The sequence below is a fragment of the Salmo salar genome, chromosome ssa18 (genome assembly GCF_905237065.1).
Source record: "Salmo salar chromosome ssa18, Ssal_v3.1, whole genome shotgun sequence".
NCBI classification, from domain to species: Eukaryota; Metazoa; Chordata; class Actinopteri; order Salmoniformes; family Salmonidae; genus Salmo; species Salmo salar.
In genome coordinates this window covers 37,823,425-37,851,033 of record NC_059459.1, presented here as the reverse complement: position 1 = coordinate 37,851,033, position 27,609 = coordinate 37,823,425, and the positions used below count along the sequence as shown (strand labels likewise).

Here is a 27,609-nt window from a genome sequence, read left to right as displayed (position 1 = left end):
AGAAGAGGTTACTTTAGGTCATAATGGCACTAGGGTGGTTCACCTGGTAAAATCACCCTGCACAACAGCTTACATCGTCTGATTCAACACGACCAATCAGCAGCAGTTCTTCAACATGTGTTCCCCTCTGACCAATCCTATGACATGCCTGCAAAGTGAGTGAAAACCTTAGCAAGGCATCACGTCTGGAGTAAAATAAAAAAAAGAATCCAACCTATAATTTAAGGTCATTCCTTTTTGAGCTCATTGGGATGTCCCTACCCTAAACCCTAACCTTATCTATAATTTACATTCCCCTTGGATGATAGTGGCACAGATAGAACAATGAGCCAGATATTTCACTGGATGTATAAATGTGAAGAAACCGGTTGGTGTTTCCACTCACTACCAAATATGGTGATGAGAGGAACCCCAATAGCCGGCTGTGGGAGAAGATGAAGCCAGATGGATTTTGGCCTAAAATCTGTAAATTTTCTCATCGATGAAACATTTGATCTCCATACGGTTTTCTGTTTCCAATCTGTACCAAACATAGTAGATGTTTTGTAGATTTTACGCTTTGCGAAAAAAAATTTTTAATTGCGTTGTTTAGAAGGAGTGCAAGGGCGAATTTTGTTATTGTACACATACAGTTCAGAGTAGGCGTTCCCTTAACAGAAATATGCAAATCAACTCTAGAACACGCCAATAGGATCTCACTAGCTAGAGCTTGGCTCTGCCCACCTCCTTCCTTGTTCTGCCCACTATGATTCATTTGCTCCCATTGGAAAGGACAGGCTGTGGTATATCTTGGGTTAGTTATAGAAATCTTTGATAGTGGGGTGACATGTTCCCACCTTAAAACCTCCAGCTTTGTTGTATGGCTATAGCTGAGTTTTGGCTCCACCTACCGGCAAGACACAACATGACAAGTCAGAACATTCATAGTATCACTGTCTCGTAATTGGGTGATTCTGCAACTACGGACACTTCTATTGTCCTTAGGTCAATTTTGGGGATTTTATACATTATATATATTTTAAAAAGTATTCCTTATATGTTAAGTTCACACTACAAGCGGTTCCACACTGCCAGGTTCCATACCGCTGCCTGGTTCCACACTGACCTGTTCCATACTGGTTGGTTCCATGCTGTTGGTCCGCTCCATACTCACCACTCAGTTCAGCTCAGCCTGACCTGCTGTTATTAAGTCTCTAGTGCCATTCATTCATCCATCCATCCATCCATCCATCCATCCATCCATCCATCCATCCATTCATTCATCCATCCATCCATCCATTCATTCATTCCCCTTCTCTCCTGTAGACCCACGTGTACATTAGCCTACTCTGCTGAAGAATCTACCTTACACAATCATAAATCCCTTTATACACTTTCTGCACTAAACATTGACACTTGCTTATTTATACAAGTCTGAATTGAATTGTTTTATTTCAAAACTAAAATATATACAGCAAAGGATGACAATGTAAGCATCAATGGATTGTATAAGTATTTGTGAAACAAATAATGATCACTGAGTGAGGTACTTCTATGCCTTCTGTTGCCACATGATGTTCTCTGTTTGCTCTCTCTGGCCAACCTGTTTGACTGACTGACATCTCTTCAACCAACCTATAGTACAGAATGAAACTAATACACAACAGGGTGTAACATAGCACATCAGAGAGTAAATTACATCACCAAAAGTATGTGGACACCTGCTTGTTGAACATCTCATTCCAAAATCATGGGCATTAATATGGAGTTGGTCCCACCTTTGCTGCTATAACATCCACCACTCTTCTGGGAAGGCTTTCCACTAGATGTTGGAACATTAATACGGGGGACATGCTTCCATTCAGCCACAAAAGCATTAGTGAGGTCGGGCACTGATGTTGGGCAATTAGGCCTGGCTCGAGGTCGGCGTTCCCACTCATCCCAAAGGTGTTCGATAGAGTTGAGGTCAGGGCTCTGTGCAGACCAATCAAGTTCCTCCACACCGATCTCGACAAACGATTTCTGTATGGACCTCGCTTTGTGCACAGGGGCATTGTTATCATGCTGAAACAGGAAATGGCCTTCCCCAAACTGCTGCCACAAAGTTGGAAGCACAGAATTGTCTGGAATGTATGCTGTAGCATTAAGATTTCCCTTCACTGGAACTAAGGGACCTAGCTAGAACCATGAAAAACAGCCCCAGACCATTATTCCTCCTCCACCAAACTTTACAGTTGGCACTATGCAGTAGGACAGGTAGCGTTCTCCTGGCATCCGCCAAACCCAGATTCATCTGTTTGGACTTCCAGATGGTGAAGCGTGATTCATCACTATAGAGAACACGTTTCCACTGCTCCAGCTCTCTCTCAAACATTTGATTTGAATTAGCACATTAGACCTAGACTAATATTAAAGTACATAAGTAATCATTGGTCACTCCGAATGAGAACAAAACACTACAATGGATCAGCTTTGGTGTGATAATGTTTTGGGCACAAACCCCCTCCCAAAAAAGACAAGGGGGTTGTGGGAAGGTTATTTCTATGGCTATGCACATTTAGAAACTAAATATAGGATGCAACAGGTCAAATAAGAAATAGCTAATTCCTTATTAAACAGGGGGAATTGCTAATTCCTTATTAAACAGGGGGAAATACTAATTGCTTATTAAACAGGGGGAAATACTAATTCCTTATTAAACAGGGGGAAATACTAATTCCTTATTAAACAGGGGGAATTACTAATTCCTTATTAAACAGGGGGAAATACTAATTCCTTATTAAACAGGGGGAAATGCTAATTCCTTATTAAACAGGGGGAATTACTAATTCCTTATTAAACACGGGGAATTGCTAGTTCATTATTAAAAATGGGGAAATACTAATTCATTATTAAACAGGGGGAAATTGCTAATTCCTTATTAAACAGGGGGAAATACTAATTCCTTATTAAACACGGGGAATTACTAATTCCTTATTAAACAGGGGGAAATACTAATTCCTTATTAAACAGGGGGAATTACTAATTCCTTATTAAACACAGGGAATTACTAGTTCCTTATTAAACACAGGGAATTACTAGTTCATTATTAAACACAGGGAATTACTAGTTCATTATTAAAAATGGGGAAATACTAATTCCTTATTAAACACAGGGAATTACTAGTTCATTATTAAAAATGGGGAAATACTAATTCCTTATTAAACAGGGGAATCGTCAACAACAAATAAATAGGGGGAGTGTAGCTTACGCACCACTTGCAATTCACAAAAATATTTCAAGAGATTTATTCATGGGTTTCTTTGCCATAAATCATATTTCAGTCGATAACTGCCACGTTCTTCAATCAGAATGAAATGTCAAGTGTAACCACACCAAAGCTGTTTACAGTGGTGTGGTTATTACAGTTTATACACAACAGAAGCCAGCACACTATAAACAGGGGGCAAAGCCAACAACCAGGACACACACCGTTCTCATACAGTATCTCAATCACACAAGCTAGCTGACAGCAGCGGGCCGCTCTATAGTGACTAACGCGGACTGACTGTAAAAATCCAGCAACTCCACAAGAATCATCAAATTACATTATTTTGTTGCATCGCTCTGGACCAGGGCGTAATGTGCAGGTGCTGACACAGCTCTGAGTCAACAAGCTGCACGTAACACCCTGGATCAGAGCTAGTTGTTGCAGTGCTTTGGCCTGAAAACGTAACAAACTAAGAGATGGCACACTGGCGTGTAGAACACACTGGTGTGTAGAACACACTGGCGTGTAGAACACACTGGCGTGTAGAACACACTGGCGTGTCAGTGAAAAAGTAACAATATCTGCGCTGTGGTACAGTATGTATTACAAAAGTGTATATAACTCAATCACTCTTCCTAACTATTCTAAAATCAGCTGGACGTTGTGTGGTTTTGTTAAGGAAAGATGAGGTAGGAAGGTGGACAAAACAACCTCGCTCTCCAAAGTCTTCCCTTAGTTGGATGTGTTACCGTGTTTATAACTACTGACAGCCAAAGAATCCAAGCCCACATTGTTCAGAGACATTGTGTATCCTTCTCCACTCTCAAACATATGACATTTAAATCCTCAGCTCTCAACATTTACATTTTACATCATCCCACATCAGTAACCCCCACCCCTTACATATTTAACATCAGGTATCTTCCCATCAAAAAGCTGAAGGACACAACTTCTTTAATAATATTGGATGTTTTGCTGTTGATAACCACCACAGTAGCAATAACTCGTCTTCTCAGAGAGGAGAACACCTCTCATCATCAGCCAAGTCAGAAACCTTTCAATGAGTCGGCTTTAGTCAAGCGAAAACCACACATCTGCAATCATGTCTTTGATCAAAGCACATTTCAACAGCTGAAAAAGAAATAAATATCTAATCTATAACATTGTGATCCATCCATATGATAACACTGAAGGCTGTTTTATCTTGGTGTGTTTTTGAGTGTTCCAAATGGCACTCTACTCCCTATATAGGGCACTACTTTTGACAAGAGCCCTCGGGGCCCTCATAGAGCCCTAATAGATCATGGGGCCCTCGGGGCCCTCAGATCCCACAGGGCCTGTAAAGAGCCCATAGGGTCTGGTCAGAAGTAGAGCATTATAGGAAACACGGTTTATTCTAGAAGCTAGCCTTGGTGTGGGATCAGTGGTCAGACGCCCAGCTTGTTGGCGATGGTCATGACCACTTTGAGGATGGGCATGAAGGCTTGGATCTCGCTGAAGTTGCTGCTGGTGACAACAGCAGTGTGGACCTCCAGGCCACGCTGGTAGTTCTTGCCCGCCACACAGCGGCTGATCTCATGTAAACCACCCAGGATGTTGTTAGACAGCTACAGGATGAGGGGAAAATTTAAGTTACTATAGGCATGTACACATTTCCTTTACAATCTGTTATGTAGTGGTGCACCACGACTGGGCCTGTTATGTAGTGGAGCACCACGACTGGGCCTGTTATGTAGTGGAGCACCACGACTGGGCCTGTTATGTAGTGGAGTAACTTGACTGGGCCTGTTATGTAGTGGAGCACACTTGACATGGCCTGTTATGTAGTGGAGTAACTTGACAGGGTCTGTTATGTAGTGGAGTAACTTGACAGGGTCTGTTATGTAGTGGAGTAACTGGACAGGGTCTGTTATGTAGTGGAGTAACTGGACAGGGTCTGTTATGTAGTGGAGTAACTTGACAGGGCCTGTTATGTAGTGGAGTAGCTGGACAGGGTCTTATGTAGTGGAGTAACTTGACATGGCCTGTTATGTAGTGGAGTAACTTGACATGGTCTGTTATGTAGTGGAGTAACTTGACATGGCCTGTTATGTAGTGGAGTAACTTGACATGGCCTGTTATGTAGTGGAGTAACTTGACATGGCCTGTTATGTAGTGGAGTAACTTGACATGGCCTGTTATGTAGTGGAGTAACTTGACAGGGTCTGTTATGTAGTGGAGTAACTTGACAGGGTCTGTTATGTAGTGGAGTAACTTGACATGGCCTGTTATGTAGTGGAGTAACTTGACAGGGTTAGAATGAGAACTAACTGACATCATGGTACAGGGGTCGCGTTAATGCAGAATTCTATGATTTTCACGCATTCTTTTTTTTTTTTAAACAAATAAGAAATATCTTGCTGCGTTTTGTACAGCAAATCTAAAATGCTTCTTATTGTAATTTCTGCTCGGCATCAGACTAATTTTGTGCTTCAGTTGCACTTCTCCGCTCGGATGAGACTTCAGGAATGGCATTCTATCAGCAGATAGCGCTGACTGATGTGGAGCTGCTTTTCCCCGTTTCCCGTGTAGCCAACTTTTCTCTGGTAAAATACAAGATTAACTTCAAGCAAAACATTGGGAAATGTAGCTGGCTACATTCTTTCTACGCTGAACAGAAATATGATGGCCATGCATCGTTTTTGCAAAAAAAGATAGTGCTTTTTAATTGTAAACTCATTTACTGGTGTGGCTGCCTGCCAAATGGCGTTCCACTTCTGTTGTCATCTGATGAAAATGAAGTTATTTTCTGCCTGAATGTGTTGCACTGATGTATTTTCTGTGAAGGGAAAGTATAGCTACATGTCCCTGATCACTCTATTGAAGAAAAAAAACAGCTGACTTTCAATATAAAACGCAGGTGAAATGGTTTAAAAAGCAGATTTGTTTTGAAACAGCAGAACTGTGAACTGTGTTTCTGAACTGTGAGGCTGGGCCCTGTGGTAGAGTATCTGCTACATGTTCTCACCGTTTGCTCTCTCAGCTTGTCATACAGGTACCCAAGGCGTTTCGATGCATCGTCAAGTTTTCTTTTTGTTTGCTGAGAGAAAAAAATATATATAGAATATTAAAATGTCAGACTCGAACAGCAGCACCTTTAGAATGGCTCTGTGTGTCTTATGCAGATATATGGGTAGAAATTCTGTCTTTTGAAACACAAGAGCTGATACTACCGTCCTGTGTAAAGACTTACTGGGTCTTGTGCGGCTAGCTGGCAGCGTTGAACCAGGCTGTCGAAGGTCTGCTTGAGGACCATGTGCTCTGCAGGGATCTCTCTCTGCTCCACCCTCTCAGCTGGCAGCGCCTGGAGGAGCTGAAGGGACACACAGGACTTAGAGATCTGCCTACCTATAAGTAACTAGCAGCCTGACTTTAGGGGTTAGAGGTCGGCCTGGCAGGCCTTATATAAGAAAGTAAATGGCAGCCTGACCTTAGGGGTTAGAGGTCAGCCTGCCAGGCCTTTAATAAGAAAGTAAATGTACCTGGTTAGGTTCGCACTAGTCTCATGCTACCAGAAATCCCACTGTATTCTGGCTCCAGAACTGCGCATGGAGAAACACAGAAGGGCTTGAGACAAGGTTGCCGCTGACCTGTACACTGGGCTCCTGAGGGGCCCCTGGGGGGAACTGCTGCGTACGGCTGGGGTCGTGGCCCTGCTGTCCTTGGGGCTGATGATGGTCCTCCATGGGGTAACCCCCCATAACAGGGGCGGTGATGGGAGCAGGAGGGGTGTAGTTGTCTGGGACAACCTGAGACACAGACAGAACACAGATTCACACACCAGCAGGTTTATTACAGACATAAAACCCTCACCTTATACTGGTTAACATACAGCTAAGATCTTAATGCATGTTTAAACATGTGAAAGTACTGAAATACCAAAGACAGTCTACAACATCTGGAGAACATACAGTTGAAGTCGGAAGTTTACATACACTTAGGTTGGAGTCATTAAAACTTGTTTTTCAACCACTCCACAAATGTATTGTGAACAAAGTATAGGTTTTGGCAAGTCGGTTAGGACATCTACTTTGAGCATGACACAAGGAATTTTAACAACAATTGTTTACAGACAGATTATTTCACTTATAATTCACTGTATCACAATTCCAGTGGGTCAGAAGTTTACATACACTAAGTTGACTGGGCCTTTAAACAGCATGGAAAATTCCAGAAAATGATGTCATGGCTTTAGAAGCTTCTGATAGGCCAATTGACATCATTTGAGTCAATTGGAGGTGTACCGTTGGATGTATTTCAAGGCCTACCTTCAAACTCAGTGCCTCTTTGCTTGACATCGTGGGGAAATCAAAAGTAATCAGCCAAGACCTCAGATAAAAAATTGGAGACCTCCACAAGTCTGGCCCATCCTTGGAAGCAATTTACAAACGCTTGAAGGTACCACGTTCATCTGTACAAACAATAGTACGCAAGTATAAACACCATGGGACCACGCAGCCGTCATACCGCTCAGGAAGGAGACGCGTTCTGTCTCCTAGAGATGAACGTACTTTGGTGCTAAAAGTACAAATCAATCCCAGAACAACAGCAAGGGACCTTGTGAAGATGCTGGAGGAAACAGGTACAAAAGTATCTATATCCACATTAAAACGAGTCCTATATCGACATAACCTGAAAGGCCACTCAGCAAGGAAGAAGCCACTGCTCCAAAACCGCCATAAAAAAGCCAGACTACGGTTTGCAACTGCACATGGGGCCAAAGATCATACTTTTTGGAGAAATGTCCTCTGGTCTGATGAAACTAAAATAGAACTGTTTGGCCATAATGACCATCGTTATGTTAGGAGATAAAAGGGGGGAGGCTTGCAAGCCGAAGAACACCATCCCAACCGTGAAGCACGGGGGTGGCAGCATCATGTTGTGGGGGCGCTTTGCTGCAGGAGGGACTGGTGCACTTCACAAAATAGATGGCATCATGAGGGAGGAAAATTACATGGCTATATTGAAGCAACATCTCAAGACATCAGTTAGGAAGTTAAAGCTTGGTTGCAAATGGGTCTTCCAAATGGACAATGACCCCAAGCATGCTTCCAAAGTTGTGGCAAAATGGCTTAAGGACAACAAAGTCAAGGTATTGGAGTGGCCATCGCAAAGCCCTGACCTCAAACCTATAGAACATTTGTGGGCAGAACTGAAAAAGCATGTGCGAGCAAGGAGGCCTAAAAACCTGACTCAGTTACACCAGCTCTGTCAGGAGGAATGGGCCAAAATTCACCCAACTTATTGTGGGAAGCTTGTGGAAGGCTACCCGAAATGTTTGACCCAAGTTAAACAATTTAAAGGCAATGCTACCAAATACTAATTGAGTGTATGTAAACTTCTGACCCACTGGGAATGTGATGAAAGAAATAAAAGCTGAAATAAATCACTCTACTATTATTCTGACATTTCACATTCTTGAAATAAAGTGGTGATCCTAACTGATCTAAGACAGGACATTTTTACTAGGATTAAATGTCAGGAATTGTGAAAAACTGAGTTTAAAGGTATTTGGCTAAAGTGTATGTAAACTTCCGACTTCAACTGTATATTCACTGAATACTGGTTTACATAGAACTAAGATTGTAGCTATTAACATTATCAAGATGGTCTACTGGCCCTGGACTGGGTTGGACAAATTGGAAGTGGTCCACATTTCTCCAGTCTGAGCTAGTCCATGTTATCAGAGAGGATGGGGAATCCGGTATGAAGGTCATTTATCCAGAGCAGATACCTTTTTCTTCCTGGGACCCCCCTCGTACTGCTGGTGGGTCATTCCAGCCATCTTGTCCTGTAGATAGTGAAAGATGAATAGTCAGCCACAGGACACTGGTGGCTTTTTAAGAATCCAGCCAAAGCCAAGAGCCTAGACACCTGGAGTCACATTAAGTTGAGCAGGGTTATTTCTCAAACTCTTAGGAGGTTAAATTAGTCTTAAAAATCACTTTCAACTCTGATAAACAAAAAGGTATTTCCACTGGAGTAGCAACAAACAGGTCACTTCAACAGACAGCAGGCCACGGCCAGGCAGCAGGTCACTTCAACAGACAGCAGGCCACGGCCAGGCAGCAGGCCACGGCCAGGCAGCAGGTCACTTCAACAGACTGCAGGCCACGGCCAGGCAGCATCACAGTGCAGTTAGATTGGACACACTGACTGACAATAATAACACATTATTGTTGTTGCATTATCTTCACTACTTGGCATAGCCTAAAACTTTGGTAAATAGACATTTTTAGTACTCAAATATCATACATTTAAAACAGATACTTTGGTATTAAATTAGTAAAATCTCCAACAACAGTGATTTCGCATGGATTATTTCACTACATCGTTACAATGATTGATTTATAACAAAGACCAGCTCAACACGTTCCTGTAAAATCATGTGACGGCACGAGCAAACACCTTTCTACATGTCTGCATTCACAGTCTTATCCCACCATATCCAAACCTATCCCCGTCTGAATTAACAGTCTTATCCCACCATATCCAAACCTATCCCTGTCTGCATTAACACAGTCTTATCCCACCATATCTAAACCTACCCGTCTGCATTAACACAGTCTTATCCCACCATATCCAAACCTATCCCTGTCTGAATTAACACAGTCTTATCCCACCATATCCAAACCTATCCCTGTCTGCATTAACACAGTCTTATCCCACCATATCCAAACCTATCCCTGTCTGAATTAACACAGTCTTATCCCACCATATCCAAACCTATCCCTGTCTGAATTAACACAGTCTTATCCCACCATATCCAAACCTATCCCTGTCTGCATTAACACAGTCTTATCCCACCATATCCAAACCTATCCCTGTCTGCATTAACACAGTCTTATCCCACCATATCCAAACCTATCCCTGTCTGCATTAACACAGTCTTATCCCACCATATCCAAACCTATCCCTGTCTGAATTAACACAGTCTTATCCCACCATATCCAAACCTATCCCTGTCTGAATTAACACAGTCTTATCCCACCATATCCAAACCTATCCCTGTCTGAATTAACAGTCTTATCCCACCATATCCAAACCTATCCCTGTCTGAATTAACAGTCTTATCCCACCATATCCAAACCTATCCCTGTCTGAATTAACAGTCTTATCCCACCATATCCAAACCTATCTCTGTCTGTCACTCTCACTGTCACCTTCATCATCGTCAACAAGGGGAGTACTCAGCCAAGGGAAGTACCCTGAAAGTTAAACAAGGGGGACAGCTCAATCAAAAGCATTTATAAATTAACATTACTTTATTCACTTCTCAAATCTCACTACATATGATTTAGTATTTATAAAAGAGACAAGTGTCAAACAAGAATCTACCATTCCTTCTTTAAGCATAAATGAGTTATGAATAAAGATATGATTAAAGATGACTATCACAACAGATAAACAGTGGTGTTACAGGCCATGCCTGTGTCCCAAATGACACCCCATTCTCTTTATAGCGTCCTGCTGACCGTACGAGCCCCGGTCAACAGTAGGGTCCTGCTGAGCGTACGAGCCCCGGTCAACAGTAGGGTCCTGCTAACCGTACGAGCCCCGGTCAACAGTAGGGTCCTGCTGACCGTACGAGCCCCGGTCAACAGTAGGGTCCTGCTGACCGTACGAGCCCCGGTCAACAACAGTAGGGTCCTGCTGAGCGTACGAGCCCCGGTCAACAACAGTAGGGTCCTGCTGAGCGTACGAGCCCCGGTCAACAACAGTAGGGTCCTGCTGAGCGTACGAGCCCCGGTCAACAACAGTAGGGTCCTGCTGAGCGTACGAGCCCCGGTCAACAACAGTAGGGTCCTGCTGAGCGTACGAGCCCCGGTCAACAAGTAGGGTCCTGCTGAGCGTACGAGCCCCGGTCAACAACAGTAGGGTCCTGCTGACCGTACGAGCCCCGGTCAACAACAGTAGGGTCCTGCTGACCGTACGAGCCCCGGTCAACAACAGTAGGGTCCTGCTGACCGTACGAGCCCCGGTCAACAACAGTAGGGTCCTGCTGACCGTACGAGCCCCGGTCAACAACAGTAGGGTCCTGCTGAGCGTACGAGCCCCGGTCAACAACAGTAGGGTCCTGCTGAGCGTACGAGCCCCGGTCAACAACAGTAGGGTCCTGCTGAGCGTACGAGCCCCGGTCAACAACAGTAGGGTCCTGCTGAGCGTACGAGCCCCGGTCAACAGTAGGGTCCTGCTGACCGTACGAGCCCCGGTCAACAGTAGGGTCCTGCTGACCGTACGAGCCCCGGTCAACAACAGTAGGGTCCTGCTGACCGTTCGAGCCCCGGTCAACAACAGTAGGGTCCTGCTGAGCGTACGAGCCCCGGTCAACAGTAGGGTCCTGCTGAGCGTACGAGCCCCGGTCAACAAGTAGGGTCCTGCTGACCGTACGAGCCCCGGTCAACAACAGTAGGGTCCTGCTGAGCGTACGAGCCCCGGTCAACAACAGTAGGGTCCTGCTGAGCGTACGAGCCCCGGTCAACAACAGTAGGGTCCTGCTGACCGTACGAGCCCCGGTCAACAACAGTAGGGTCCTGCTGACCGTACGAGCCCCGGTCAACAACAGTAGGGTCCTGCTGAGCGTACGAGCCCCGGTCAACAACAGTAGGGTCCTGCTGAGCGTACGAGCCCCGGTCAACAACAGTAGGGTCCTGCTGAGCGTACGAGCCCCGGTCAACAACAGTAGGGTCCTGCTGAGCGTACGAGCCCCGGTCAACAACAGTAGGGTCCTGCTGAGCGTACGAGCCCCGGTCAACAGTAGGGTCCTGCTGACCGTACGAGCCCCGGTCAACAGTAGGGTCCTGCTGACCGTACGAGCCCCGGTCAACAACAGTAGGGTCCTGCTGACCGTACGAGCCCCGGTCAACAACAGTAGGGTCCTGCTGACCGTACGAGCCCCGGTCAACAACAGTAGGGTCCTGCTGACCGTACGAGCCCCGGTCAACAACAGTAGGGTCCTGCTGACCGTACGAGCCCCGGTCAACAACAGTAGGGTCCTGCTGACCGTACGAGCCCCGGTCAACAACAGTAGGGTCCTGCTGACCGTCACGAGCCCCGGTCAACAACAGTAGGGTCCTACTGACCGTACGAGCCCCGGTCAACAACAGTAGGGTCCTGCTGAGCGTACGAGCCCCGGTCAACAACAGTAGGGTCCTGCTGAGCGTACGAGCCCCGGTCAACAACAGTAGGGTCCTGCTGAGCGTACGAGCCCCGGTCAACAACAGTAGGGTCCTGCTGAGCGTACGAGCCCCGGTCAACAGTAGGGTCCTGCTGACCGTACGAGCCCCGGTCAACAACAGTAGGGTCCTGCTGAGCGTACGAGCCCCGGTCAACAACAGTAGGGTCCTGCTGACCGTACGAGCCCCGGTCAACAGTAGGGTCCTGCTGACCGTACGAGCCCCGGTCAACAGTAGGGTCCTGCTGACCGTACGAGCCCCGGTCAACAGTAGGGTCCTGCTGACCGTACGAGCCCCGGTCAACAGTAGGGTCCTACTAACCGTACGAGCCCCGGTCAACAGAAGTGCACTATATCATGCATAGGATGGCATTTGGGACGCAGCACATCAATTGCATAATGGTCAGTACCTGTAGGAGGAGGAGCCACCGACGGAGCAGAGAAGGACTTGACGGCCGGGGCTCCAGGACCTCCTTGTGGGTACCCGGGTCCCAGGGGTGAATACGGACCAGAGGGGGGACCTGCAGGTGGGCCCTGGCTGTGAAGGTGAGACCCCCCTGGTGGGTACATGCCGACAGGGGCCCCAGGCTGCTGGTAGCTGGGTGGCATGGGGCCTGAAGGGAGCGAGGTGGGGGTGAAGCCTGACGGAGGTAGCCTTGGGCTGGGCATGGTGGCGAGGCTGCCAGGGGCAGAGAAGGGAGGCAGGGGGTGTCCAGACAGGCTGGAGCCTGGCATAGTAGGTCCTGGAGGGAAGGCAGAGAGGCCGGGGCCACCTAGTCCTGCAGACATGGGCTGCTGTTGTGGCTGGAATGGCTGGATTGGAGAGAGCCCTGAGCAGACAGGAGACAGACATGTTACATCAAGAGCAATCTGGAGTAGTGTCTGGGAGGTGACAGAGTACTACCTGGTTCAGCAGGGCACAGCTTGTATATTACGCTCACATAGAAATATATTATGTAGAACAAACATGTTTAAGTTTTAATGTCACATACACAAGTACAGTGAAATGCCTTTCTTACAAGCTCCAAACCCAACAACGCAGCAATCAATACAGCACTACAAATTACAAGGTAGAACAAAAACACAGGATAGAAAAATAGTAAGATAAAGTCAGTAAGCATACTACGCACAGGATCAGTTCCAGACAACACCTGCTGAACACGGCCCTGGACTGAGGGTGAGTGCCTACCTGGGGCAGTGGCAGGATGTTGAGGGTAGGCTGGCCGTAGCCCTGTACGTGGCAGCCCACTAGGTGGAGGAGCATGGGAGGAGGGTGGCAGACCACCATACGAAGGAGGAGGAGGTCCTCTGGAGTGAGTAACAGCTTGAGGAGTGAAGACTGTGGTCATAGGAGGCTGGCCAACCACCGGCATCACAGGAAGAGGAGGCTGGCCAACCACCGGCATCACAGGAAGAGGAGGCTGGCCAACCACTGGCATCACAGGAAGAGGAGGCTGGTAGGGCCCCTGGAGAGAAACATCATTTATACACAGCCTGCGTCCGAAACGGCACCCTATTCCCTTTATAGTGGACTACTTCAAAAGTAGAATGGAATGCAGCCACAGAAACATACATGAGAACATAACAATATACCAAAGCTGATGTTTCATAACATCTACTCTAGCAACTGCTATGATGTCATGGACACCTCAAGTTAGATTCATCAATGTAGAAATCAATGGAAATACATCTGTTTACTTTGTGTTTTAGAATCCTCAATCATTTTTATGTGTGTATTGTTGCATTCTCATGGCTGAGGCAAAAGTGTCAAATAAAATGCATTAATTCCTAAATACCGGTGTCTGTGTTGTCTGTGCTGGTGGTTTTGCTTGGGCGGGGACAGCAGGGGCCCGAGCGGGGTCAGGGTCGCCCCCCGTCACCCTGACTATGTTGTAAGGGAACGGTGGGGGCTGTTGACCCCATGCTGCTCCTCCCTCTCCCTGGGCGTGGAACAGCCGGTCTCTCATCATCATGATGCAAGCCTGCAGGAAGACAAACACCACAGAACAAAACCACAGCAGTTAGAATCGTACTTGAACTATTTCAAACAGTTTGATGCTTCAGCCTGCCTGAGGGCTAAACTATAAACCAGGGAGTTAGCCAGCTAACTTGCCTAAATATTATGAAATATTATTATTATTATATTTTTTGATAACCTTGAAATGGGCATGGTTTTATTAACTCAACAGACAAGAACACAGGGACGTTTAGCTTTGTTAACGACCCAGAAAATCTGGAGTAATTTCTGGTTGTTTATCAAAGTAAGCAGGCTAACTCAGTGATCCTGATTGCAGTACACCCCTCTGGAGTACCAGATGGTGGGAAATACCCTTTCTGGACTACATCATTAGTTCCCTGACACCAGGCAAGATCAATGAAGCACAACTTCCATATTAAATGCAGGTCTGAACACAATCCAGGAGAGAGAAAACAAGGTGTCTTTGAAGCATGATGAGATCTTTAAATATTTCCTAGTTGATAAGGTATCTGAAGAGTAGTGGAGGTTGTGTTTACCTGGTCTGAGGTGTCTGGCAGGTAGGACAGGGCTGTAGCCAGGCTGCCTTGTGAAGCTAGGAGACCAGCATAGCGAGTCAGCTTGTCAGCCAGGATGGGACTCTGTACAGCCACCTCGCTGTTCCTCAGACGCTCCACAGACTTACGCAGAACCATCATCTTCTCTACCAGGTCCTGGCGGTCAATCACACAGATTACATATTGTTACTACCTGGTTCCTACGATGTCATTACAGATTCTATCTGTGGCCAGTTATCATATCATCATAACACTAGGGTTCACTTGGAAAAGTGACTTCCATGGTTAAACTAAGGATAAATATATAGATAAAAAACTATTTGTTACCTCTAAAACCAGGGGAGATGAGCAGTCCCTCTGCAGGGCCCAGCATTCCACTAGTTTCTCAATGTTCCCAGAGCAAATGTAACAGAGACATGCCTGCAGACAGCGTTTCTCTGTCCTCTCACCCTCCAGACGCGACCCCAGGGTCTCTACAGTACCAGGAGAGGGAGGGAGAGCAAGGAAGAGAGGGAGAGAGAGTAGGAGAGGTTAGATAGAAGATGTAACAGAGATGCCTGCAGACAGCGTTGCTCTGTCCTCTCACCCTCCAGATAGTCTACACAGCATAGAGATCAGTTATAGTCCAACCAGGAGAAAGGGAGGGAGGGGTTAGGAACAGGAAGTAGAAGAGCTACATAGCATAGAGATCAGTTATAGTCCTACCAGGAGAAAGGGAGGGAGGTGTTAGGAACAGGAAGTAGAAGAGACCATCAGGTACAATCAGGTCTCTCTTGTGAAATAGATTTCTAGTGACTGCAGAAATAAGTGCTGAACTCAAGGTAAAAGCAAGTCGGGGTTTCCTGACTCCTTTGTTATAATCCTCACCATCTTGGTGTTCTTACCACACAGATGAGCAAACTCTTTGGGGTGAGCGTAGGTTAGGAGAGCAGCGAGAGCCTCCTTCCAGTTATCCAAGTCACAGCTCTGCACGATGTCTCCCCAGTTCTGGGTCACCACGGATGAGATCAGCTGAGGACGGTAGATAGTAGACTTAACCATGTTGTATTTATTCATGTTGACTCAGTAAATCTGATTATTTTGCACTGTTGATATAAAATAACTATATTCTGAACTAAATGAACTTTGCTAGCTAGTAATCAAGTCATACAAATATAATATAAATCAAATAGTCATGAGGGTAAGTCCCAAATTGGCCCTGGTTCAAAAGTTCCCCGTCTTACCATAGAGATGCTGTTCCTCTGCTGGTCCAGGTATGTCCCCCGTCTTACCATAGAGATGCTGTTCCTCTGCTGGTCCAGGTATGTTCTCCGTCTTACCATAGAGATGCTGTTCCTCTGCTGGTCCAGGTATGTCCCCCGTCTTACCATAGAGATGCTGTTCCTCTGCTGGTCCAGGTATGTTCCCAGTCTTACCATAGAGATGCTGTTCCTCTGCTGGTCCAGGTATGTGCCCCGTCTTACCATAGAGATGCTGTTCCTCTGCTGGTCCAGGTATGTTCCCCGTCTTACCATAGAGATGCTGTTCCTCTGCTGGTCCAGGTATGTTCTCCGTCTTACCATAGAGATGCTGTTCCTCTGCTGGTCCAGGTATGTTCTCCGTCTTACCATAGAGATGCTGTTCCTCTGCTGGTCCAGGTATGTTCTCAGTCTTACCATAGAGATGCTGTTCCTCTGCTGGTCCAGGTATGTCCCCCGTCTTACCATAGAGATGCTGTTCCTCTGCTGGTCCAGGTATGTTCTCCGTCTTACCATAGAGATGCTGTTCCTCTGCTGGTCCAGGTATGTTCTCCGTCTTACCATAGAGATGCTGTTCCTCTGCTGGTCCAGGTATGTGCGCCGTCTTACCATAGAGATGCTGTTCCTCTGCTGGTCCAGGTATGTCCCCCGTCTTACCATAGAGATGCTGTTCCTCTGCTGGTCCAGGTATGTCCCCCGTCTTACCATAGAGATGCTGTTCCTCTGCTGGTCCAGGTATGTCCCCCGTCTTACCATAGAGATGCTGTTCCTCTGCTGGTCCAGGTATGTTCTCAGTCTTACCATAGAGATGCTGTTCCTCTGCTGGTCCAGGTATGTCCCCCGTCTTACCATAGAGATGCTGTTCCTCTGCTGGTCCAGGTATGTCCCCCGTCTTACCATAGAGATGCTGTTCCTCTGCTGGTCCAGGTATGTTCTCCGTCTTACCATAGAGATGCTGTTCCTCTGCTGGTCCAGGTATGTTCTCTGTCTTACCATAGAGATGCTGTTCCTCTGCTGGTCCAGGTATGTTCTCTGTCTTACCATAGAGATGCTGTTCCTCTGCTGGTGCAGGTATGTTCTCAGTCTTACCATAGAGATGCTGTTCCTCTGCTGGTCCAGGTATGTCCCCCGTCTTACCATAGAGATGCTGTTCCTCTGCTGGTCCAGGTATGTTCTCAGTCTTACCATAGAGATGCTGTTCCTCTGCTGGTCCAGGTATGTTCTCAGTCTTACCATAGAGATGCTGTTCCTCTGCTGGTCCAGGTATGTTCGCCGTCTTACCATAGAGATGCTGTTCCTCTGCTGGTCCAGGTATGTTCGCCGTCTTACCATAGAGATGCTGTTCCAGGTATGTTCGCCGTCTTACCATAGAGATGCTGTTCCTCTGCTTGTCCAGGTATGTCTGCTGGGTCTTCTGCAGTAGCTCCTGTCCTCCACTGATAGCCAGCAGGATGGCCTCAGCGTAACGCCCGTCATTCAGACACAGATCCACCGCTCCCTCAAAGTTTCCCACCAGCAGAGCCTGGCTGATCAGACCATCTGCATCTGCGACAACAGAGGCATAAAGCAAATGAATGAGATACGGAGAGTTACAGTCATACAAAGGGCCAGTTACCAGGACAACAGATTCATATTAAGCCTAATGCTGGACTAAAAAAGGTTTTACATTGAACATGCTTTTTGTTATGTGTCCGGGAAACCAGTCCGTACTGTTTAGATTTCACAGGAAGAGAGAGCTGAAGTCACGTCCAACTGCTGTGATACTGAACAGAAGACAAGCAGTACCTGCTGAGACAGGGATTTGGAAGCTGATCTTCTCCTTGTCCTGTGGTTGTGCTGGGATCTGACTGAAAAAGTCAGAGGGGGAGGATGAACCCGGAGTCTTGGTGGAGTCGACCGCATCCCCGGATTCTTCTGACCTCTGGAAACAAAACGAGGACAACTGGTGATGATATAAAAAGGTGACAGGATTCATGTTGTTATGAAAAAGAGACCACATATCACTTCTGATACTCGTCACTGCCCTCTATAGGACGGTGGAAGATATGCAGACTACAATCAGGACTACTATAAAAGAGAATGGGCTATGTAGAGCTATGTTCCTGGACTGACCTGAGTAGAGAGAAGCTGTATCTTCTCAGCCAGATCGTTGGCATCCACTCCATGTCCGTTAGGCTGCAGGTTCTTCCCCAAGCAGGTGGATATCTTTCTCTCTAAATCCTCTTTGCTGAAACCCAAAAGTCTCAGGAATTTGACCCGGGCTTCATCTTCGAAGTTGACCTGCAAACATCAGGAGGTGGTCAACATTGGAAACCTAAACAACCCTTGCAGAACTTGTGTTCATCATATATCGGTCTTGGCTCCTGAGTGTCTTTCTATCCAAATACATTGTACAGAGAATTCTACTGTTCATGGAAATGTGTCATCTCCATGAGGTGTTCTGTGAGTTCTGCTACGGTTCAGTCTGAAGGACCGACAGGACCACAGATGTCACAGATAACTGGACTTCTTTACATTTTGGCAATTAAGCAACTTTTCTACTTAATGAGGGTCAGATGAACTCATAGATACCATTTTAGCATGCTAACAGTTCCAGGAGACTTCCTGTCATTGTGCTAACGCTAGTTAGCAATGGCTCATGAAACTACCTTCAAAACTGCATGCAGAGGCAAAAATGGTATCCATGAGATCTGGGTGAGTAGAAAAAGGGATTAAATGCCAGAATGTCACACTGTCTCTATAATGTTACATTGTTTGACCCTGTGGTATGTAGAAAAGTTGCTTAATTGCCAAAATTGTCCATTATTCCTTTAACATGAACCTTTGATGCCACTGTGCAGTGTCATAACACCTACCAGGAGAAACCTCCATATGTCCTGTTCAGAGTCTGTGGGGGCCTTGTGGATCTTGGCCTGGCAGTAGTCTGACAAGGATCCAGATTGCAGAGCAGCCTGCAGCTCTCTGGAACGTTGGAGGAGCTCTGTTTCCGTGGTGACTTGGCTCACAAACACCTGCCTGGGGAGAGGGACGGCCTGTGGGCTCTGGACTGGAGCCTTAGGACTCTCAAAGGTGATCAGCTTCCCACCAAACTACAAGGAGAAGAGGATGGGAGGAAAATGTACCATTACTATGATGCAGTTACAATACATTGTAAGACTTGTCATAAGCACGTTTCGTCCCTTTATAAGTAGAGCGTGACTGAAGAGTAACACTTTACGTCATGCCTAAGAATACACTTTAACCGTGTGTTTCCAATAATCCACAGGTTGTCATGCCTAAGATATACTTTAACCGTGTGTTTCACCATAATCCACAGGTTGTCATGCCTAAGAATATACTTTAACCGTGTGTTTCCACCATAATCCACAGGTTGTCATGCCTAAGAATAGACTTTAACCGTGTGTTTCCACCATAATCCACAGGTTGTCATGCCTAAGAATATATTTTAACCGTGTGTTTCCACCATAATCCACAGGTTGTCATGCCTTACTGCTTAAACATATTGGGGTTCCTCACAATAGGCATTTACTTATGTTATTTACCTTCTGCAATACAAAAAATGTATATAAAAAATTTTAAAACGGTCAAGTACATTGCACTTACAGCAAATGAGGCTCCTACGGGCCTACGAACCCACTTGGGGGGCTTCTTCAGCGGAGCGACGAGGGTGGTCTGAGGGGTGGGTTGAGGAACTTGCAGAGGGGGCAGCACCTGGCCTGTCCCAAACGGATCCATGGTGTCAAAGGACGAGGAGATCTGTGGGAAAGTACCACACAAAGACTGCATTCCAATCTAAATATAAGATAAGAGAAATGAGCAGAGGTCTTTAATGAGGTCTACAACCATACCCTACCATTATAGTAGCAGTAGCAACCACATTCAATGCTAGGCTAGACACCTGACTACGCCAAAATGTTACAACAATCAAATCACATCTATTCCAGAAATAGTGCACTACTTTTGGCCCCTGGTCAAAACTAGTGCACTCCATAGGAAATAGGGAGCCTTTGATGTTTTAGCATTTAGCAGACACTCTTATCCAGAGTGACTTCCAGTGGCAACACTGGATTGTGTGTGGTTTCCTTTAGACAGTAAATAGACATGGCCACAGATAGAGGCTCTCTACCTGATCAGCCCTGCTCTGCTGCTGGGCCTCCAGGCTTCCTCCCATCACGCTGTAAACACTGATCCACCCGTCAAACGAGGCCGCCGACAGCAGCGCTGGGTTCCTGGGACACCACTGGATGTCAAAGCACCACTGGTTGGTGGTTGGTAATTCATATATCACCTAGAGAGATGGGGAGAGAGATTGGATCACCACGACATTGTAGAGACAGATCACCTAGACAACAGAGGCATCTGAAGAAGACCTGGGCAGGGAAAGATGGTGGGGGCCTTGTGATGGAGGCCATATACACCACATGATGCGATGAGACCTTTAGAACAGAGCAGAAAAGCAGGTACCTCTCCAGTGTTGGGGTTCCAGCAGAGAATCCTGTTGTCTTTAGCACTACTGAGCAACAGCTCTGGGTCTGCTTGGCTCCACGCTATGGACAGAAGTCCCCTGAGGAGGAAAAACATCAAGCCATCATCACCGACAGTCAAGGCTTTCTCTTTTAACTTCAACTATGAAACACAACAGCCACCGAGCTAGAATAACTAATTCTACTTTATTAATCCCTAAAAAGGAAATGTGATTGAACCACTTAATACATACAACACCAATAAAAACACAACAAACAACATACAGACAATTAAAGTAGCACATCACCAACGTATAAAAAAAAAATGTATTATGTGGATTACTATTGTTAGATATTACTGCACTGTTGGAGGTAGAAACGAAGTATTTAGCTGCCATATCATAAGGTGAATGCACCAATTTGTAAGTCGCTCTGGATAAGAGCGTCTGCTAAATTACGTAAATGTAAATAAGAGACCATATCATCACCATCATACATAACAATTCAATTTAAAGCAATGTGTGGCACGATGTCCCGAAGGCTCACCTTGTGTGGTTCTCCAGGACTTTGAGAGGGGACGTGGCAAAGCGCAGGTCCCACATCTGAATGACTGGCATGCGGTCATCTTCTGAGGCCAGGACTAACTGTGTGGCCACCTCAGGGTGCCAGAGCATCCCTGAACAGTGCATCTACAACACCACACAACATCAGACCAGAGCATCCCTGAACAGAGCATCTACAACACCACACAACATCAGACCAGAGCATCCCTGAACAGAGCATCTACAACACCACACAACATCAGACCAGAGCATCCCTGAACAGAGCATCTACAACACCACACAACATCAGACCAGAGCATCCCCTGAACAGAGCATCTACAACACCACACAACATCAGACCAGAGCATCCCTGAACAGAGCATCTACAACACCACACAACATCAGACCAGAGCATCCCTGAACAGAGCATCTACAACATCAGACCAGAGCATCCCTGAACAGTGCATCTACAACACTACACAACATCAGACCAGAGCATCCCTGAACAGAGCATCTACAACACCACACAACATCAGACCAGAGCATCCCTGAACAGTGCATCTACAACACCAGACCAGAGCGTCTACAACACAACATCCGACCAGAGCGTCTACATCACACAACACATCAGACCAGAGCGTCTACAACACAACACATCAGACCAGAGCGTCTACAACACAACACATCAGACCAGAGCGTCTACAACACAACACATCAGACCAGAGCGTCTACAACACAACACATCAGACCAGAGCGTCTACAACACATCAGACCAGAGCGTCTACAACACATCAGACCAGAGCGTCTACAACACATCAGACCAGAGCGTCTACAACACATCAGACCAGAGCGTCCCTGAACAGTGCATTTACAACACAACAGCCTTTCAACATTTCTACATGCCGTGTATTGTGTTAACTTCTGTACAGCATAAGTGGTGATACAGTCCAGACTAGAGTCAGTATGAGAGGGGAGCTAACATGATACAGTCCAGACTAGAGTCAGTATGAGATGGGAGCTAACATGATACAGTCCAGACTAGAGTCAGTATGAGAGGGGAGCTAACATGATACAGTCCAGACTAGAGTCAGTATGAGAGGGGAGCTAACATGATACAGTCCAGACTAGAGTCAGTATGAGAGGGGAGCTAACATGATACAGTCCAGACTCCCAGTGGTTCCTCAGGACAGACTACTGTACCTGCCCGGTTGCTTGGTCACCAATACCCGGTTGCTGTGGTCACCAATCTACTGTACCCGCCCGGTTGCTGTGGTCACCAATATAGTTGCTGTGGTCACCAATCTACTGTACCCGCCCGGTTGCTGTGGTCACCAATCTACTGTACTCACCCGGTTGCTGTGGTCACCAATCTACTGTACTGTACTCACCCGGTTGCTGTGGTCACTAATCTTGATGATGGGCTCGTTCTTCCTCAGGTCCCAGACCACTGCTTTCCCACTGGGGTTTGCAGAGGCCAGGATGTGTTGGACCTGCCTGTTCCACGACACTACACTGATATCTTCAGGAGGCTAGGTGGATGGGGAGAGAAGGAACAGCACTGTTACAAATATAGATATTCCTCGAGGAATTATGGATTGGAGAATGTCACCGCACACATTTTAGAAATTAACAAAAAAAAAAAAAGTGTTATTACGCATCAAAAAGCAAAGCCAAAATTCCCAACACTGCCACACTGTGGAAGACTATCGTCACAGGCTATTTCTTTGAGACTTCAGTAATATCTGGATAAAGGGAAGTGTTAGGTTATTTAACATTCCCACCAGCCCACACATGTTAAAGCCACCACACACCAGACAACAACCACACACACACACTGGCTTTCACTCTTACCTCACAAAGCTACAAAGAGGGGAAACATGGAGAAAACTGTTCAAAATGAAATTAAGACTCATTCCAGGGATTTAATTCACCTGGAATATCCACCATTTTGATTTAGACAAGAAGTTGAATGGAAATAGAAGAGAACGGGACAAACTTCCCCAGACACATTTACCTGTGACTTTGTCCCGGGTGTCATTGGATTGCTGAAATTGTTCAGATCCCAGATATAGATCTCTGAATCGTTTGCCCCTGACGCCAACAGATTACTCTGAGAGAGAGTACATTCAAATGAGAAAAAAATATATGTGGGGAATATAATACTGTACAGAACATTGGATTGAACATATCCTTTAAGTGTTCGTATTAAAAGCTTAATTTAATGTCATTTAGTAGCCATTTTAAATTGCATGCCAAACTACAAGTGAGAAATGGGCCAAAGACTTGACAGGCTGCTACCATTATTTACCTTAAAGGGGTTGAAGTCTAGTGCTCTGACAGGCCCAGTGTGTTTGTCAGACTGTCCTATTATTGCCTCTGCCCCTGATGTTACAATGGCTTCTGGGCTATACACTGTTACCATGCCATTATCACTGCCTCCAATCAGTCTCCCTCCCAAACCGTCTTCTCCTGCTCCAAAGTTTACCCACACCAGACTATGCAGCCTAGGGCACAGATATCAAATCAAATGTTATAGGTTGAATCATATGCATTGATACAATAATATATTAACTTGATAACTGGTAATGTATTGGGTTAGCAGCTCATTTTGTTGCTTACCTGTTAGAAGTAGGTAGGGACCCCTTGAGCTTCATGTCCAGGGAAGGATCGGCAAAATCCACCTGGAATATTTCCAAGGCGGCAGTGGTGTTGAATGACGCATCCAGCTGCTGAGCTGACGTGCCTGTTCGTCAACAAAAACAGACCAAGAAAGAAATCTAATAAATCACAAGAACTCAAGAGTATGTTATTCAGAATTAAAAGTGAAGCCTGTTATCATTGGTTACATCACTCCTGATTTTAGAAGCCTGCTCTGATTTTAGAAGCCCAAATCTGTTTATGCACACGTGCCAAGTTGGCTAGATAGCATAAACAGATCTGGAAGGCATCTGGCAAGAATGCCTAAACATCTGGAACTAGCTACTGTATAAGTGCATGACAGTCCTGATACACAAAACAGTTCTACCCTACCTTAGGTTAGGTAAAAGGGTTAGGGTTAGTGCAGGACAGGTATGGACAGGCCTGATACAGGTAACATTTGTGCCCTACCTAAAGCCAGGCAGATAGGGTGGTGGGGGGCAGGACTCCATGCTGGATGAGCTGTCCTCTGGATCTCTTTCAGCCTCATCTTCCTCTATTGGGCTAGGATGCCTCTATCAAAGTCCTAAATAATGGAAAACAAGCACTTTTAATGACGTTTCAATACTGGGGTGCATTCAGTTCGGTTCAACGTTTGCTACATTGTGTAGCAATGGTATGCACCAAACGGTGTGCACCATTCTTCAACAGCTTTTGAGGTGTTTGCTCCTGTTTGGTGGGTGTACCCTGATCAATATGGGTGTGACACACTGAGATACATAAATTACCAGTGTGACCATTTGTAGCTAATCGCACAATATTGTGCAGCCCACCATACATAATAGCCCTCTGTGTCACCATAATCACACCGTTCTTCTCTTCAGCACCGTTTCCATTGACTAAAACGTTGAAAATAGCCAAAAACATTTTGAAATGTTTTTGGCTATGTTAAACAAAGTTTTGTCATATTGAACACACCCCTGACGTTATACCCTGGAGTGTATTCATAACGCAAATTCTGTTGCAAAACGTTTCCTCCAAACTGAAAAAGTTTTGCAACGAAAACGAGAGTTTCTATCGGAAAAATTCAGGTAGGTCTCTCTCAGTTGACTTCTTAAACGGTGCAAAGTTTCCGTTGCAAGACGTAAGGAATAAAGCCAAGGTACGCGCATTGCATTGGGCAGTAATGGGTGTCATATGGGGCTAGCCAATTTCTAAACACTAAGAACTCACCTACAGCTAACTGTCAAACGTTCAACGTTTCTGAATAATCAAAACAAAATATTGTAGGGCGTTACAGTAGCTAGCTAACGTTAGCTACGTAACGTGTAGGGATGGTTAATAAGCTGAAACATAATTCACTAACGTTAGAAGAATCAATTTCAATCACGTCTCATGAATCAACAACACGAGAAGCGAGCGTACCGTTAGATAGCGTAGATGGATAGCTGCTGTGTAATGAAAAAACGATGAGCTAGCTAACATCCATCATTTGGTTAGTAATACAGACTGATAACGGCTTTTCTTCACCGTAATGTGTATATATATATATATATATATATATATATATATATATATATATATAATGTTAGCTTGATAGGTAATGTTGGTTGAACTATTAGCTATAAACCATCCCTGGTTCAACCAGTTTAGTTAGCTAACGGTAGCTAGCTAGGCTAGTTACCGATACGTGTCATTGGCTTCTGCTAGAGCTACTACGGCTAGCTTGACAGCTAAATCATGCAGACGTGTCGTTCAGCTTATAAATCTAGCAAGCTAGAATAAATGTATTCTAACACTATATTGTTAGTACCCCCATATATGTATATAAAAATATAAAATACTTACTTCGGGATTGATGATTATCAATCTTTCTAGGAACAAATTATGTAGAAAACTACCGGGCACTCCCAACGTAATCATTGATGTTTATCCTCCTCTACGGTGGCCGACATGGTATCAAATATCACAGCAGTCAGTAACTTGGTTTGACCTGTAGCTGTGTTTTGCAATGTTTTCAGTCCAGCAAAGATTGTCTCGCCTCTCCATATGTCAGTAGTATCCGTACTGGGCTTGGTTGATGAAAGTACTGAATACATAGTTTTCGTTTTTTCAAAACAGTATTACATCTATAACTACAAATTGTAATTTCCTGATGAACAATGTTGCAACTAGCTTCAGCCAGCCAAACAAACGTACAGTGCCTTCAGAAAGTATTCATACCGCTTGATTTAGTCCACATTTTGTGTTACAGCCTGAATTGAAAATTGATTTAAAAAAGATATATTTTTTTTACACACAATACCCATAATGAAAACATGTTTTAGACATTTTTGCAAATGTATTGAAAATAAAAAATACAGATATCTCCTTTACATAAGTCTTAACATCCCTGAGTCAATACAAGTTAGAATCACCTTTGGAAGTGATTACAGCTGTGAGTCTTTCTGGGTAAATCTGTAAGAGTTTTGCACACCTGGATTGTACAATATATGGTAGTGAGAGGAAGCCCGATGGTGGGCAGCGGGATACGATGGAACCAGATGGATTTTAGCCGATATTCTACACATTTTCTTATCGATAAAACGTTTGATCTCAATACAGTTTTCTGTTCCCAAAACTAAAATATGTTGTGAAAAGAGTGGCCTAAGTTTTGCAGACTTTGCCCTTTGCAAAAGTAGTAAAAAACAATCGCGTTGTTTAAAAGGGGCGCACAGGGGAATTGAGTTATTGCGCACTTCACAGAGTAGGGGTTCCTAACGGACATAACGCAGATATGTGCAAGAACACGACAATAGGATCTCGCTAGCTCATACTTGGCTCATTTGTTCCCATTGGAAACGAGAGGGTGTGGTCTATCTGGGTTTATTTATAAAATCTTTAATTCACTGTCGTCTTGGTAAACTTTCTTCTTCTTTTTTGAGATTGGGTTGGCGGATCGCATCCAATTTTTAAAGTGCATACACCGCCACCTACTGTCCTGGAGTGTGAGGCCAGTCACAGCCTTTCTTTTTCTTCTTCTTCTTCTTCTTCTTCTTATTATTCTTCTTCTTCTTCTGTGGGGGTTTATCGACGGTTGGCATCCAACATGATGGTGCATTACCGCCACCTACTGTACTGGAGTGTGGGTCAAAGACGGAGAAACTAAATCCTACCTGCCAGCCCGTTACTCTTAAAAAATTGAAAATATTTGAGACTATAGCTAATGATGTTCCACACAATAGACTCTTTAAACTCCTTTCCTGTATCCCCTTCTCCCTCATACTAGATCTCAGCCTCTCTCTTTCCCTCTGATACTGCCCACACTAGCAATACATGCTCCACGGTCTCTGTTTCCTGGCAATAATCACACTTTCCTGTTGGATGCTTTCCTATCACGTTTAAGATCTTATTCAACCGGCTGTGTCCCACCCTTAATCTTGTAAAAATAGCCTCCTATTTTTTGTCCCTTCCTGCCGTCCTCCCCTCTCCGACTTTCCTCTGTACTTGAAATAAATGCCTGCCCTTAGTATCTCTATTCAACTGCTCCTGTCATCTCTGCACCATCACTGTCCATATCAGGCTTTTAGCCTGCCATCTCTGCACCATCACTGTCCATATCAGGCTTTTAACCTGCTCCTGCACCATCACTGTTCATATTAGGCTTTTAACCTGCTCCTGCACCATCACTGTCCATATCAGGCTTTTAACCTGCTCCTGCACCATCACTGTCCATATCAGGCTTTTAGCCTGCCATCTCTGCACCATCACTGTC

General features: G+C 45.4%; 1 protein-coding gene across 6 annotated transcripts; it reads right to left on the bottom strand.

Moving 5' to 3' along the window:
- Nucleotides 1-3,250: 3,250 nt before the first annotated feature.
- Nucleotides 3,251-25,849, bottom strand: LOC106577393 (protein transport protein Sec31A). Of its 6 annotated transcripts, none has more exons than XR_006760421.1 (26): nucleotides 25,704-25,849; nucleotides 24,327-24,441; nucleotides 23,838-23,961; nucleotides 23,527-23,722; nucleotides 23,233-23,328; nucleotides 23,070-23,078; nucleotides 22,607-22,747; nucleotides 21,223-21,365; nucleotides 20,678-20,777; nucleotides 20,340-20,501; nucleotides 19,817-20,005; nucleotides 19,069-19,302; nucleotides 18,326-18,493; nucleotides 17,999-18,134; nucleotides 17,580-17,758; nucleotides 15,860-15,986; nucleotides 15,303-15,448; nucleotides 14,958-15,131; nucleotides 14,240-14,425; nucleotides 13,633-13,909; nucleotides 12,854-13,273; nucleotides 9,003-9,059; nucleotides 6,859-7,017; nucleotides 6,462-6,581; nucleotides 6,237-6,308; nucleotides 3,251-4,836 (listed from the first exon to the last, which is right to left on the bottom strand). XR_006760421.1 is itself a non-coding variant. In XM_045701077.1 (25 exons), exons 2-25 carry the CDS (start codon nucleotides 24,403-24,405, stop codon nucleotides 4,657-4,659), a joined length of 3,825 nt encoding a protein of 1,274 aa, XP_045557033.1. In that variant the 5' UTR covers nucleotides 24,406-24,441; nucleotides 25,704-25,849; the 3' UTR covers nucleotides 3,251-4,656. The 6 variants fall into 6 exon arrangements, 2 of the variants coding, with proteins under 2 accessions (XP_045557033.1, XP_045557032.1); XR_006760423.1 differs by having other exon boundaries at nucleotides 19,817-19,969; XR_006760422.1 differs by lacking the exon at nucleotides 23,070-23,078.
- Nucleotides 25,850-27,609: the final 1,760 nt, after the last annotated feature.